The sequence below is a fragment of the Aedes aegypti genome, chromosome 2, assembly GCF_002204515.2.
Source record: "Aedes aegypti strain LVP_AGWG chromosome 2, AaegL5.0 Primary Assembly, whole genome shotgun sequence".
NCBI classification, from domain to species: domain Eukaryota; kingdom Metazoa; phylum Arthropoda; class Insecta; order Diptera; family Culicidae; genus Aedes; species Aedes aegypti.
Window position 1 is genome coordinate 470,544,961 of NC_035108.1, and position 16,485 is coordinate 470,561,445.

At 38.9% G+C, this 16,485-nt stretch overlaps 1 protein-coding gene across 1 annotated transcript; it reads left to right on the plus strand.

The window, feature by feature from the left end:
• The first annotated feature begins 373 nt into the window (after positions 1–373).
• LOC5569519 (putative E3 ubiquitin-protein ligase UBR7) lies at positions 374–12,400 on the plus strand. The gene is made up of 3 exons (XM_021848328.1): positions 374–584; positions 657–817; positions 11,190–12,400. The coding sequence occupies exons 2-3, from the start codon at positions 665–667 to the stop codon at positions 12,267–12,269; spliced, it is 1,233 nt and encodes a 410-aa protein (XP_021704020.1). The 5' UTR covers positions 374–584; positions 657–664; the 3' UTR covers positions 12,270–12,400.
• The last annotated feature ends 4,085 nt before the right edge of the window (positions 12,401–16,485 follow it).

Below are 16,485 nucleotides of genomic sequence, written 5' to 3' on the forward strand. Positions count from 1 at the left end.
TTTTGAAATCGTCAAATCAGCCAATAATGTGCCAAAATGTTGAAGCACATTCAATATTACAATGGTTTTGGAAGGAGAGCAAACATTTAAAAACATCCTGCAAGCCTCCAACTGATTGCATAGTTATTTTATTGCGTCGCTTCTTCGATTACGGATCATAAACATTGAACAAAACTTCGCATTATGATTACACTCTTGATTCAAATAACCCGAAAATGGGTAAACACTACGCTAGAAGTCGCCTGGAAAAATCAATGTCGATGTTTGAATGTTCCCTTGAAGAATTCCACTGTTTCACCTTAATCTTATTACCCATCATTTTCGGCAATTTTCGTTCACCGTGCATTTGCAAAACCGGAGCAACCCTGCGCGGGATTGGTGTTTTGCTAGCTGTCAAACGACACAAACCAAAATTTAGGCGGATTTTTGTTAAGTACCGAAGCTCTTCAGCTGTTCTGCTTGTGTTTCATATCGGTAAAAAATCGTGTCCATTCCGGAAAAAAACTAGTTGGATAGTATTCAAATTAGCAGTATTATCAGAGAGGATATTGTGTTTCGCCAGGCATTCCTTCAGAGAGTTAACGGTAAGAAAATCACTTTTCTTTTTTTTCTTCCAAAATGGACACCTATTCATGCAAATGATTCTATTTTTCTAGCAAATACAATGGAGCCTAATAACTCGGAAACCGCCGGAACGTCCAACCCGGATCGCTCGTGGGTTACGTTGGGCGAGATACTGAAGGAACAAGAGGAACTGGAAGCGGAAAGCGATGCCGTTTTGGGTGGATCCGATGAAAAGAATTGCACGTATTCTCGGGTAAGAATTGGAAATGTTGGTTGCGGAACGAAACGTAATCACGGTGTGTCTAAAACCGTTATAAAATGTTCAAAAATCTGACACCTACCATTCAAATGATACAGTATTCAGGCAGCTCCTCATTACAGTGATACCTCCATGAGTCGATGTTCCATGACTCGATATCGACTCATGGAACCATACTAAAAACATAATTTCATGGTTACTATGATGGTCCCTAGAAGCAGCTTTCCAAAGAATTGCTGTTCCATGACTCGATATTTCCATGAGTCGATGGTCCCTTCAATATCGATTCATGGAGGTTTCACTGTAATTAAAAAAAAAATCAATGAGGCAATCAGAAGTTATCATAATTTGAAGGTTTAGGGTTATTCTGAAGAGATGAGCTAAGTAAAATTTCTCTTTTGTAAACCAACCAAACAAACTACAGGTTTGTACGAAGTATTCAAAACATGTACCAATTATAAAACCTGACCTGACCTGCAGAAACTTCTAGCTATCGTCCAATCAGTTTGCTTTCCTCCATCAGTAAACTTTTTGAAAAGGTTATTTTGAACAGAATGATGGCCCACATCAACGAAAATTCAATTTTTGCCAATGAATAGTTCGGATTTCGCCATGGACATTCGACCACTCATCAACTTTTACGTGTAACAAATTTGATCCGTTCCAACAAATCTGAAGGCTATTCTACTGGTCTTGCTCTTCTAGACATAGAAAAAGCATTCGACAGTGTTTGGCATGAAGGCTTGATTGTAAAATTAAAAAAGAACTTTAGTTTTCCAACATACATTGTTAGAATAATTCAAAGTTATCTGTCGAATCGTACACTTCAGGTAAATTATCAGAATTCCTGTAAGAACTGGTGTTCCTCAAGGCAGCATTTTGGGACCAACATTATACAATATTTTCACATCTGACTTACCTGAGTTACCTCAGGGATGTCAAAAAACTTTGTTTGCGGATGACACAGGCCTCTCCGCCAAAGGACGAAGCCTGCGTGTCATCTGTAGTCGATTGCAAAAAAGTTTGCGTGGGCTATCGTTTCCCAGCTTGCGCTGTTGAATGCATTCTTCACATTCAGAGTGACAACCGCGCAGTGACGGATGCCGCTCCTGCTCGATTGCCACCTCAGCTGTCTGAACGACCGTCTGGATAGTGTCCAGAGTAGATTTACCTTTGCTGTATGCAAACTGGTTGTTGAACAGGCCATCCGCACCTTCCGTATACGGTACTAGCCTATTGAGGATCAACCTCTCCAATAACTTGCCCGAAAACGATTCTGCACCATTTCTGCCGAAGGTACTCACTGTACCAAAATTAGCCAACTCTACATTTATAACGGCCGATTAGCTAGTTCGGCTATCATCCTGTCGACCATGTGGGAAAATTCCTTAATCGACCACCTTGGGGGCGCGTAACAACTGCAATAGGACACGCCGTTGATTTTTGCTATCGCACCATAGTAACACCACGTCAGTCTTGATTTCCGAGACTAACTGCCAAAGCAGCTGCATCACAGTGGTTTAAATTTAACTGTGTTACTTCCGTTTTGGCTGCTTTGATACTCCGTTTGTGCCCGGACATTTGGGTCCGCCCGTTAAGTGTCCGTTGTCTTTTCTGTCAACACATATTAGGCACTTAGCGATTTGCTTACAATCGCTTGCCCTATGGCCTTCGGTGCCGCATTTTCTGCACATCTTACATCTGTCGGGACCATTGCAATTTCACGACTTATGGCCCTTCCCGAAACACTTGAAGCAAACTTTCAGCAGCGGCTTGGGCACGTCAGGAGTTAATCATCAATATTAACCTCCTTTTCCCTAGCAGCCTAGATAGCCGCGTAGTGTCGGTAGCGGTTGTTCCAACTGGCTAAGAATTAACACTACGGACTGCCTGTTCCGCAATGGCGCAGGTGACCTTGTGTTTCTCCGAGATAATCGGCTGCTCTAGCCTGAGGCATTTCTACCAGAGATGTATGTGCTGTCACAATCGATGTTTCTGTTGGTGACCTCAACAGGAAATACGTCTATTGTTCGGTATATTTACCACATGATGAACCATCCCCAACGGATGACTTCAAACGAGTTGTCGTACACTGTGTAACAAAAGGCCTTCCGCTGTTTGTGGGCAGTGATGCCAATGCTCATCACATCATCTGGGGCTGCTCAAATATCAATTTGAGAGGCTGCAGTCTGATAAAATACTTAAGTAGTACAGATCTTGGATTACTTAACATAGGCAATCGTCCAACCTTCATGGTATCTAATAGAGAAGAAGTGTTAGACATAACGCTCTACTCGAATAGAATCAGTCACGAGTTGACGAATTGGTATGTATCAGAATCATTATCTGATCATCGCGACCAAATTTCATGAATATTCTCCGTCCATTGAAAATCCAAGTGATTTGGATGATGCCGTTGATACTACAACATCCTACATTATGGAAGCTTTTGAAGAATCATGTCCTCTGCGGTCTGTGGAGACTACAAGAGGGACCCCATGGTGGAATTCCGATCTGATTAAACTCAGGAAACAATGTAGAAGGAGTTGGAACATACGCCGTTCAGCTGGATCAGAGTCGATCAAGTCGGCTCGCAAGGCTTACAAGAAGGCTCTTCGTTCTGCTTAACGATCCGGCTGGAAAAAACCTTTGTACAAATGCTTCCAGTTTAAGTGAAGCCAGTCGGCTGAACAAAATCCTTGCAAAATCTAAGGATTTCCACGTGAACGAAATTCGCTTACCTAATGGTGACTTTACTTCTTCTGATGAAGGTTTAGAATGTTTATTCGATACACACTTCCCCGGATGTGTGGACAGACCATCTACGGATGGATCAAATGTCTTTTCATGTAGTTACGAGTCTCTGGCCTCGGCTCGTAGTATCGTAACTACTGAATCGATTCAATGGGCACTTAACGATCAACGCTCCGTCATCGTAATCATCGTCATCATCGTAACTACAAAAGCAGTTTTTCTGTTCAACACTAAAAAATATTCGATGAAAATGTGTTCACTGTGTGTCGGTTGGAGAACAGAATACAGTGAACACATTTTCCTGTAAATTTTATGATTTTGAATGAAAAAACTGCTTTTGAAAATTCCGAAATCAATGACGGATCCTGCCCCCTTAATAGTTTTGCGCCATTCAAATCTCTAGGAGCGGATTGGATTTATCCTGTTCTGCTCCAAAAGGGATTTGAGTTTATCAAACATGTTTTGTGAAAGCTATTTGTAAGCAGTTTTGCTACCGGGTATATTCCCAGTTCCTGGCGTGATATTACTGTAAAGTTTATTCCGAAGGGAGGACGTGCGTCATATGAAGAAGCGAAGAGTTTTAGATCAATCAGTCTGATCTCTTTTCTTCTGAAATGTCTGGAACGCATTATCAATCATCACATCCGTGATGTTTATTTGGCAAACATGCCTCTTCATGTAAATCAACATGCTTACCAATCTGGAAAGTCCACTGTGACTCTTTTACACAAAGTTGTATACGATATCGAGAAAGCATTCGCTCAGAAGCAATCCTGCTTGGGTGTTTTCTTGGATATTGAGGGTGCCTTTGATAACGTGTCTTTCGATGCCATATTGGAAGCCGCGCGAAACAATGGGCTACCTACAATGATTACCAATTGGATCCATCAAATGCTCATAAACCGACATCTCTTCTCGACATTGCGTCAAGCAGCGATTCGAAAACTTATGGGCGGCAACTCAGCACAAGCAATATTGGAATAGTTTGAAGTCATGTCGTCAAACAAAATCTCCAAGAGTGGCGAAGTATTTAACAAATCTGCCAAACAGAATTGCAGTCTCTTGGTCAGAGCATTGACAGCCCACTGCCGACTCAACTATCACATGGCAAATATTCAGCGTGCTGACTCATTTGTGTGTGATAGTTGTGACTCTGATTATGGAACTTCGTATCACCTGATATGTAACTGTCCAGTTTTTGCGCAAATGCGATTCCAATGACTTGGTAAACACCTATTAAGTGAAACTGAATTAAGAAGCCTGAATCTTCAGGACATTCTGTTATTTTTAACCCGCTGTGTTAATGAGCTATAGGTTCTTTTTACGCTCATGCGTTTTATGGTGCCCTTTTTAGGGTGCTGTTCGAACCCATTGTGATATGGAGCTACATGCTCTCATTTCGCTTATACGATCTTCCCTCTTCAAGGGACCCCACTCCTATTTCCTCCCATCTTTCCCTTCCCTTTCCTCTCCCATCGGATAGATGATGAAATAGGCTCAAAAATTGGCACAAATATCTCAACTTGTGGGAAACGTGCCTTTGGAGCCGGCCTTTTGATATCTGATCTGTCGGTACCATTGCAATTCCACGACTCATGGCCCTTCCCGAAACACTTGAAGCAAACTTCAGGAGGCTGTTGTATGATCAGCCGGCAAACTGACCAGCCTACCTTGAGTATGCCAAAGCTTTTCGTTTTGTTGGCCTCGGCACTCGGCAGCCTGATGCTCTTATGATGGATCTTAGATATCAATTATGAAATTCTTTGGGACCATTATGTATTTAGAGAATCGCTCTTTGAATTTAAGAAAAGAGAGATAATCATAACATCTCTAATGACATCGACAAGAATTTCTTGTGAATATCGAACGCTTTGTGTTTCATAAGAATCTTATGAAAGAGGGAAAACCAGTCAAGAAATCAATTCACAAGCGTTCTCTTATGGAATTCGTACGTAATTTTTGGCTCCGTGTAGGCACAATCCCGAAGATACTTTTGCACTGCTTTTAACGAACATCGATAAGCGCGTGACAGAAAAGGAAATTGAATCGCTTTGTGCTCCGCAACCCGAATGTATGGATGTGACCAAATTAGTATCGAACTGGAAAAATTGTGAAAATCTGGACTACATTTCTTTCAAAATTGTTCTGCATAATCGATGGAAACTATCTGCTATGAGAGCGTCGACTTGGCCACGAGAAGTGAAATTCAGAGAGTTTACTCGCAAGAACAATGCCACATGGAAACCGATTTCTTTGAAAAACTTAACTGTGCTATGCAGATAGTTCATATTGTGAGAAGTTTAATTCATGAAGATCCCTCCCCTTGGTTATGCGACCTTGCCGCGATGGGAGGGTATAATCCATTAGCCCATATGATGGAAACCAAAAGCGTAACCTGTAGTGGTGGTATCACATTTTGGCATGTTTCGCTTAAAGTCGCGTCATAATTCATATGGCATAGACGCAATAATATCTCGGATGTGATCCAACGGACATTCTGCGTCGGGAGCGGGCCATTTGGCATAAAGCCATTTGGCATAAGGTCATTTGGCATAACGCCATTTGGCATAAAGGACATTTGGCATAACGGTCATTTGGCATAATGGACATTTGGCATAATTTTTAACTAAGTGAAAGATGAGGGTCATTTGGCATAACGGACATTTGGCATAATTTCAATATATTTTCTGTACATACTTAAATTGAAGATTTTAGCAGTTTATTACTGTTTTATTTTAGTAACAGCTGAATCTATTTTATAATAATATATGTATTTTCTGTAGATACAAGGCACATAATATATTAAATTTTAGGATGAAAAACTCAAATAACATGAAAACCATAAGAAAAGACTATGGCAAAGTTGTAGGAAATGATAAGTATTAAAACTTTGTAGAACATAGTAGGCCAATAAATCTAAAAAATATAACACTCAATAGCGACGATGTCACGTGATTATAATCTAGAGTTCGATGTCGCATCACTGCTGTTGGTTGCCAAATCAAAGTGATATTGATAGCTCGCAACTGATATTAATAGTTTATGTAAATCAGCCATACGCTGTTATGACTGATATTGAGCAACTCTGATCGTTTGCTACAACTTTGCTGAACATACCAACTCACGATTCGTTAAAATAAAGAAGTTGGCCTACACTTCACTCTTGTGATCATCGTAAAAAAAAGTACACTTTGTAGTACTGAAAATTCGGTGTCCGGCCATTTGCCCGAATGCCGTTTGGCCGAATCATGAACATAAAAATCAAATTACAACTCTTCTGATGTGTAGGTTTCCTAAGTGTGGCCCAATAACTGATAAGCTAATTAATTTGTTGATTTTTTATGATGTGACGGAATGTAATTTTTTGTCACTCTATAAGAGCTCTAAGAGAATGATAAAATCGACCCGTTAATTCAGTACGAAGTTGTGAACTCCTCACATCGCGTCAAGACTCTGAGGTGACGGTTAATTCGCCTCTGGATTACCAAAGGTAAGGTTTCAAGTGTTGATTTCATCAGATTTTTTTTCCTTCTTTTGTACATAGGCTGTTCTTTCAAGTTATACAGGTTTCATTGCTATTGAAAATAGTTCAGCTTATATTTTAATTGGGAATTTTACCTTCTTTAAATCATCGGAAGTTTTTTGTAGTTGTAGTGATAAAACTATTATATGCTATTATATTGCCTAAATTTTCATAAGAGATTTTTCCTTCTTTTGATCATAGGCTGTTCTTTCAAGAGTGAAGTACCGTAATCCGGGGTAACTTTGATCAGCGGGGTAACATTGATCGGTATGACCCTTCTCGTAATAAGTTCGAATCATCATTTATTGATGGAACATTTTCAAAGCATGAATGGTGAATCTCTTTCTTACATTCATGAGCTAGTAAATATTAAGGTTTTTGTGAAAATTGCGTCTAGTTCATGCATAAATTTGTCAATTTTTTGAATTATTGAAATTTATCATTAATGATGGCACTACCAAAGATTCATGTCTCACATGAGATCTGCATATGATATGGGCAAGGAAAATGCGGTTGTTACTAAAATTGGCATCGCCGAAAACGATTCCGTTGTCAAATCTTTTATAAGTTCATTCAATTAACGATTTTCTACGATTCAAAGTGTTTTTGTTTTTCATATAACTCAAAAAGTAAATAATTTGTAAGAGTTTGGTCTTCATATTCGGCATCAGAAGCCATGATTTAAGTAAGTAACGACCTTTTCAAAATTACCGAATGTTGTTTACATGGGTGATCAATGTTACCCCATATCAGCAAAATTAAAAAGTCACTTAAACATTTATTTAAACATACTCAAATCTTTGGAAAACAGAAAAACAGTGTATAATCACGAGCGGTGAGTGCCAGTAGGGTAACCAATATATTTTGGACCCCTATATATTTTGGACCCCCTGGGACATTTTCCTGCAAATTTCCCAGTTTAAATCGAAAGACCAACTCAATTCGCATGCCATTTGGAAAGATAGGACTATTCCGCACTTGCATCAAGCGTTTGTACATAGCAAATGTGTTAAATCTATCTGAAATTAATTAAATTTAATCGGTTCATCCATGCAACCGTTACAACACGTTACACGCAGAAATCGAAGCCGTCAGAAATTTTTTCAAATTTATGAACTAAAAACGTAGAATTTCTTCGGTTTTCCATTGTCAATCGATTGATTAGACTATGGGCAAGCATATTATACAACCAGTGTCGTGGACTTTGTCGGCAAACGATAAAAAATGCCAGGGGTCCAAAATATATACTTTGAGGGTCCAAAATGTATTGGTGTGTCCAAAATAATGACAGACAGTGCTTCACAATTCAATTATTTTCGACGTTTTTTGGATCCTACATGACTGTATGGGCATTTTTATCTCGTAGAAGAAGCTTTTTGCTACATTTTGGCATGTTCTTTGACTTGGTTACGCTGTGCAATTTATTAATTGGAACAAAAAACTAAAATCACTTCCTTAGAGGGTCCAAAATACGACCGTTACCCTACTTGTTTTTAAAATATAAAACTTGCGACATTTGCATTTTCAAATGAGAAATTTAAGAAATATCACAAAAAATGATCAATGTGACCCCGGATTACGGTATTTAGTTATTCGTATTAAAGCTTATAATAAGGGTATCAGGGGTAATATTCACCCCAGGAGTAAAACGACTTTTCGGGGATTCTATAAATATTTTAGAAAAATTTAGACATTTTTCTGGAAGTTGGATTTGTAAAATCACATGATGTTAGTCACTCCTATCCGCCCTTGACGAATCTTTTCCAAATTTTTAGTCCAAATCCAAGTTTAAGATTGCAATATGTGAACTGAACTTTGCACCGTTGCTTGCGTATAGCAATAAACGGCTCGGGAAATACTTAGGTCAAAGAAACCCAGACTTGTGGTTGCTAGTACTATGACATATATTACTTAGTACGATCCGAGGGATCAAAGCAACCCGATCCAGCAGAAGTACGAATAAGTCTTAAACCTTTTTAGTTAAGCCTGATTCGCTGCTGACAAGTAATTTCTTGGCCTATCTTGATGCATGGGAAATTCCTGCAAGGAAATAATCAAGAAAGCGCAATTTTCTGATCGCAGTATGCAGTTGAAAAGAAATGTCAGTTCAAATGGGAACCGCTGAAGAAAATTTCTGCAAGGAATCGACGAGAAATCTCTTTAGCGATTCCTTTTTAGCAGCAAATCAGGCTTTACTGTCAAAACATAACTACAAACATCTGCAGGTAGCTATCATTCGACCAAATGGCGTTCGGCCAAACGGCATTCGGCCAAATGACCCGGAACCGAAAATTCTGAACATGTTATCAGAAGCAACTATGGCTCTAAAATCAATAAATCGAGACGAAAACCGCATGTCCGCCTAAATTAGCTTCCTGGACCAGTATGCACTGGTTGATCGGGTTCGTTACAACACGAAATGTTATTTAAAAGATAATTGTAGCAGCAATGCATTTTTTTCTTCTGTTTTCCAAAGTCATGACCTTGTTTTCAATTTCAAATTAAGAAATATTGCGTCACTGATTGACACCCTAGTTCATCTTCTGTTATCCTGTTTAGTCATGATATTTATCTAGAGATTTACCCTTCTTTTAAACAGGTATTCTTTCCAGGGTTATTGCTATAGCGATTCGACGCGTTATTTTTTATGTAGGGATTTGCCCTTCTTTTTAACATGACTTATTCTTTTGCGTAATAATACAACAGTGCAATGTGAAAAAAGTATCTGCATTATTAAACCAAATAACCCTTACTTACTATGGTTTGATATTATGCCAAATGTCCGATATGCCAAATGACCTTTACTTCACATATTGACATTATGCCAATTGATTCTTACTTTACACATGGCTTGATATTATGCCAAATGTCCGCTATGCCAAATGACCCTTTATTTTCACATTGTTCAAAATTATGCCAAATGACCGTTATGCCAAATGGCTGTTATGTCAAATGTCCTTTATGCCAAATGGCGTTATGCCAAATGATCTTATGCCAAATGGCTTTATGCCAAATGACCCAGACCCTTCTGCGTCATTGATAGAATTGATGCCTATTTCAAATAATTAATCTATTCGAAGTGGACATTAATACTATTGGTGACGTTCAGTTTGCCTTTTATAATAAGAATAATAAGAAATACCTCTTTTGTAACAACGGTATGAATGATCTAATTCCAGCTTATTTTCGCCAAATTTATAAGTAGAAAGTAGAAAGCTTTGTGAAGCAATGCATTTGCCACCGAAAAGTGAATCTTGTAGGAGACTGTAATAGAAGTCTAAGGTAACTTTACTCGTAAATATTAAGTACTACTAAACAGCCTAATTTTGTTAATACTTGATGACAATTGACGTTTAATTTAAGACTCTAATCTTACGTAAAAGACAGGAGTAAACAGAATAGCACTTAAATGACAAATTATTCAAAACCATTTCGACTAGACATTATTAGTAATGATATTACTACACTACTATTTCAAACAAATTCAGATGGAGCTGCTGATTTTCACAATGCTTCCTTTTCTCAGAAGCAAGGGAAAATGGGTATTTTTCAAAAACTACCACGTCACAATACGAATAAAAAACCAGTGTTCATGTGGGCACCATAGCCTATTCCGTCTAAGTATTGGTCCTGGTAGAGGGGAAACTTGGCAAAAGCCAGACCGAGGGTTCAGCCTTGACAAGTTAAGGCTATAACTGAATACCATACAAAAAAATATAAAAAAAATGAAGATATGTTGTCGTTGTTTTTCTTTTGATATGTACCGTTTATTTGTTGTTTAAATTAGGAGATTTTTGTTGTCAATTGATGTGGTTGTTACAATCATTAGGTTAAGCATAATCAGTCTGTACAGTTTTCACTGAAGATGATGAAATAAATAAATGTGATTCGGATGAAGGGTAGAATATAGTGAACACATTTTCATGTAAATTTACTTGATTTCGAACGAAAAAACTACTTTTAAAAATTCAGAAATTAATGACGGATCCTGCCTTTTTAAATTATTTTGAACCTTTTGTCCTTTCGACCTTTTGTTCATGAACCTTCTGACAAACCGTGTTATATCTGAACTTATTTTATGACCCCTAGGGCTACATTGGACGCCAGGCCTTGTACGCGTGCATGACTTGCATGCCGGAATCTCGAGTGAACGAGGAGAAGCGGGCGGGAGTTTGCCTAGCGTGTTCTTACCAATGCCATGAGGGACACGACCTGATAGAGCTGTACACCAAAAGGAACTTCCGCTGCGACTGTGGAGGAAAACGCATGCCGGATGTCCGTTGCAAGCTGGACCCGCTCAAGATAGAAGCAAACACCCTCAATCTGTACAATCAAAATTTCAGTGGAACCTACTGTACTTGCCATCGGCCTTATCCAGATCCGGAAGATAATGTGGAAGATGAGATGATCCAATGTGTGGTCTGCGAAGATTGGTACCATACCAGGCATCTGGGAACCGATGACGTTCCGAACACGACGAAGGATTTCGCGGAGATGATCTGCGAAGGATGTGTGCAGAGGGTTGGCTTTCTGCGGAACTATGTCGGTAAGATAGAGGACGGAAATCAGACGCAACTGAATGACACAGTGCAGGTTGATGTGACCGGCATAGATGAGTCTAATGTGGCCGATACAAGTACAGTTACGGTTTCAAACGATGAAAGCAAGGCGGAGGGTCAAACTGCGGACGCGGATTGTGAACCCAGTGACGCAAAGCGTGTTAAGTTAGACATCTGCACCAAACCTCCATATGATGAAGGTGAATCCGGTGCGTATAAAAAGGGGGCAACTTTCTGGAACGAAGGATGGAGGAACTTCCTTTGCCGTTGCACGGATTGTACGACCACGTACAAAACACTGAAAGTGGAGTTTCTCCTGGACGAAAAGGACACCGTACAGTGGTACGAAGAGCACGGGCGCCAAAAGCAGAAGCAAGACGATAAGAATACCGATGATCAAGCGATGGAAGCCTTCAACAAAATGGGACGTGTTCAGCAAGTGGAATTCCTCACGGGAATCAATCATATGCAGGTCCGATTGAAGGAATTTCTGGACACGTTTGTCACCAACCATCAGGTCGTGACGGAGAAGGATGTTCACGAATTTTTCGCCAAGTTGAAGAAGGAAAGATCGGAAACCGTTGGGGCTCCTTCGCATTTTTGCCGTTGAATTTTAGTGTTTCTTTATTTTTTAAAAACTTGTATTTCATCCAATGCATTCGAATTGTAATAATACCATTAAAATCGTCGCAGCATAATTTGTCGATAAATTTTATTGTAATGAACGTTTTGATTCAAATGGTTGAATAAAAAAATCGTATTCAAATAAAATTACTAACAATTTATTCATCCATCTCATCTACATTTTATAAAATAGATCTACACTGCTCATAAAGACATAACTGTCCCATGGAAAAAGCATTGGGAAATTAGCCCTTAAAGTTCGAAGTTTGTCATCCCATACAAATGTTCATTATTTTCTAGTACATTTATGCATGCCATATTCATTTAGCACCACCGCACATTATGCTTAAGGTGAAACAACTCGAAATCCAAAGATGGCCGCTACAGTGGCCGACTTGTGCCCCTACTCATGTTTTCAAAGGCACTGTGCACTGTTTAAAACTGGAGAAATAATTGGCAACCGTTTCTGATCTTCTTATTTTAAGCTTTCTCACGGTGCCCCGACAGACCGTTATTATGCAAAAAAAAAGTCCATCAAATCTGAGCACAGGGTTCGATTTCTGAGGTCATTCTGCACGTCTGGGCCAATTTAAAAAAAAATCCCTAGGAGGAATCTCGAGAAATCTTGATTTGAAGTTTTTTTTACTAAAACATTCAATATAATCCTTATTGAAATTTTGCAATAGCACTGAAAAAACCTACAAAAACACTCAAACAGTTGGCCAAACTGTTCTGCCGTGAATCGGAAGTCAGTCCCATCTGTAAAAAGGAGGCATTGGAGAAATGGGCTGTGAAGTTTCTAAACTCATTTTCCATACGAATGTTTTTCAGGATATTGAAACATGTTCAAATCTTGATGAAACTTTCACAATTTGCTTTTCACTACGATATCTTTCCGAGAAAAAAATATAAAGATTAACAAAACTCGGTTTATTTTTGTGTTACACGGTTGGGAAATCTGTTGTGGGACTGATATGCGGTTACTTTTCATTATGGGACAATTTGACTTGCTGTTTTTTTCCTATTTTTTCGAACAAACTTTATTATCTCTTTAGTGCAGCTGAAAGAGCATTGCACACTGGGCCAGGAGTAGAACTTAGCCAGACAAAAGCTCTAGCGCTTTAGGAGTGTATTTTTTCGGGTTGGTGTCAAAGGAGACTTATCTTGAATTTGAATTTGAATAGAACGTGTAAAAATACGACAAGTCGTCGAAGACTCCAAAGTTCTAGGACTTCAAATAACAAAGTTATGGTAAAAATGTGTAAATCACTTAAATTTTACGTTTTTTTCTACTTTTTACGTCAAAATAGTAGAATGTTTCATTTTAAAAACCCATGTGTCGCTTAATTTCGATAACATGCATGTACTGTATGAAAAAAAAATTATAAAAATATTTGAATTTTTGAACAATTTATTGTAAAAATATCATAATTTTTAACATAAGTTTACTAAAAAAGTTGCAAGTTTTTGCAAAAACTTATCAATGTTCCGAAATACGCTATATTTCATCTACCAAATGTCAAAGTTTACCGGATGTATATTTTGATATATTTGAGATATCTGAATTCAAAATAACCACCTTTTTCATGTAAATAGAATAGACTTATTATTAATTTTATCATTGTACAGTCAACTTTCGCTCGTTGCACTAAAGCTGTAGCCCACTTAGTGAAAGACTTTCACTAATCGGGCTGAGTTTTGAGCTGTCAATTCATCTAGAACAAAAGAAAATCAGAGCTACCAACATTGACAAAATTCGTTTTATGTCAGAAAGTGACGCTTGTCTTCGTTTCAGATGGGCTATAGCCCACCTAACGGGAGCCCAATTAAAACAAAGTCCAATTAAACATAGTGCAACGAACGAAATTCGACTGTACTACAAGATTGTTGACACATTGCGTCAGTCAGTGTGCATTGAAAGACATGTTGAGAACTGTGTGGAGTTTGGAATTTTTTTTTAAGGCACACTGTGCTCGTGGCCGCCACTACTGTGCCGGAATCAGTTGATCTGTAGCTTCTTAACCGATACAGATCTATTTTCAACTTATCTATATTTACATCTACACTCTCTCCTACTCTTTTACTCTCACAACGAGCAGGTCAGTTTGTCTCAGTCACCATCTGATACTGACGGAGGATGGATGTGCTCCTCAAAGCACGGTCCTCCGTGAGGCGTCTTCTGGTGGCTGGACGGGTTTTTTTGTGGAGGGGCTGGGAATCGAACCCATGACCTTCCGCTTATGAAGCGAAAGCGTAACCTCAAGGCTACAGACCCCCCTTAGAGTTTGGAATTGAAGTGGGCAAACGGGAGCACCACCAAAAGCATGACACCCTGCTTGTGACGATACTGGAAGAGTGAGATGTTGGTTTGTGCAATGCCTACTTGATTGCCTGATTTAAGGTCGGGCTTCATCTTCACATTCTTTGACCAGTAGTTTGTCGCTAAGAGATATCATAACGCCACAGAAAGCATAGGGTTCCAACAATGCGGATTGATACCACACATTCTCCCTCTTCTCTGGATTTTTTTTGACGTTAACTACGTCTTCCGGCAATATACTGGGTGTCAATTGAAAATCTAAAATGTTGCGATCGTCACGAAATTATGTAAGATTTTGAATGGTAATAACTCAGCCATTTATCGGTAGATTTTCAATATTTTCCCACCAATCGGTCGGAAATTTATACAACATTTTACTCAAATAGAGAAAACTTTTGATTTTTGACGATAGACTGTCGAAAATTGGGAAAATGTCGACCCCTTTCTTACGTAACCAAACTCGTTCATATTGTCTTCCACGATTCTTTTGGGTTGGGAAGCGCACTATAAAGGAGACCATTTTCAGCTTCTTCGCTCATTCTTCTTTTGATGTTAAGGCTAAGTAGCCCGTCATTCGTTTTGGCAACAATGATTATTTTTCAGCTTGCATTTCAAAGTGATAAAACTCAGCCTTGAAAGTTTATATTGACTTGAAAAAAGTATCACTGTACGCGCTAACATGCATTAAGTATGCTGATATTTTTTCAGGTGTGTCAGTACAAAAACAACTAATTTTCTTTGATTCGAAATCATGAGATGAATTAGCAACAATCATCAACGACGCGTACAAATTCCAATGACAGCCTACTTCGCCTTAACTACATCTTACGGCAATATACTGGGTGTCAATTAAAAATCTAAAATGTTTGGACCGTCATGATATATCACAGACAAACAGACGTCACACTCTCATCATTGTCCATCGACTACCTTTTTAACGGTCGATTCAAAAATATGGTAGGTGGCCAATCCGCCACCCGCAGCGCTCGCATCGTTTTTGTTCGTGTTTGACGTTTACACACTACCGCCATCTGTTGGCCTGTCGGCCAAACGCACCGATTTTAGCATTGGGCGAACCTGTCCTCGTGATTTGTTCTAAGTGTTACGTCTGTTTGTCTGTGATATTATGTTAGAGTTTGAACTAAAGGAAAGCTGCAACTATGAAAATCGAATAAAATTCAAATGCAAAAAATCACTTGGCGTTGTTAACGTCATGCGGTCGTGTCTTGTACACAACCCTCTCTGATTTTTTTTGAAAAACATGATTATTTTCTCAAATCAGCATCTATTTCGTTTGTTAGTTTGTTAGGTATTCTATGTACTTTGTCTCTCTAGACGCTCTTGTTAACTCTTTAACTTTTCTAGACTTCCCGGTTGTACCAGGATATGTCTGATCTACTATGGCCGCCTATTGTCAAATTACTGAGATAAGTTGCTGAAGAAAATCTTGAAGCATTTCTGAGAAATTGAGAAGCCATTAATGAAATAATCTAGTTTAGCTGAAGTTCTAGCATATGATGCTGAGTCACATGAAGTGAAGAAGGACAACAAAAGTAGAGAGTACTTCCATTCCAGTTCTCTGAAGAGATGAAAGAAATCCTTGAACAAGTAAAAGTCGGACAACGTAGAGATGCGTTGGTCCGAAAAAATGCACGTATTGTCAAAGTCCTGACGAGCAACGCGCGTCAACGTGTTAGCTCGAAGAAGGCAATAATAAGTCAAAGACCTTAAGGCGAAGTAGGCCGTCATTGAAATTTGTACACGTCGTTGATGATTGTTGCTGAATCATGTCACAATTCCGAATTGAAGAAAATCAATTGTAATTGCAGTGATGTAGCTGAAAAAGTATCAGCATACTTGATGCATGTAGGCACATATAGTG

Excerpts from the sequence above, each read along its gene's own strand:
- LOC5569519 (XM_021848328.1), top strand. The coding sequence starts at position 665 with ATGGAGCCTAATAACTCGGAAACCGCCGGAACGTCCAACCCGGATCGC. Across the intron at positions 818-11,189 it reads AGAATTGCACGTATTCTCGG|GGCTACATTGGACGCCAGGC; the intron begins GTAAGAATTGGA and ends TATGACCCCTAG.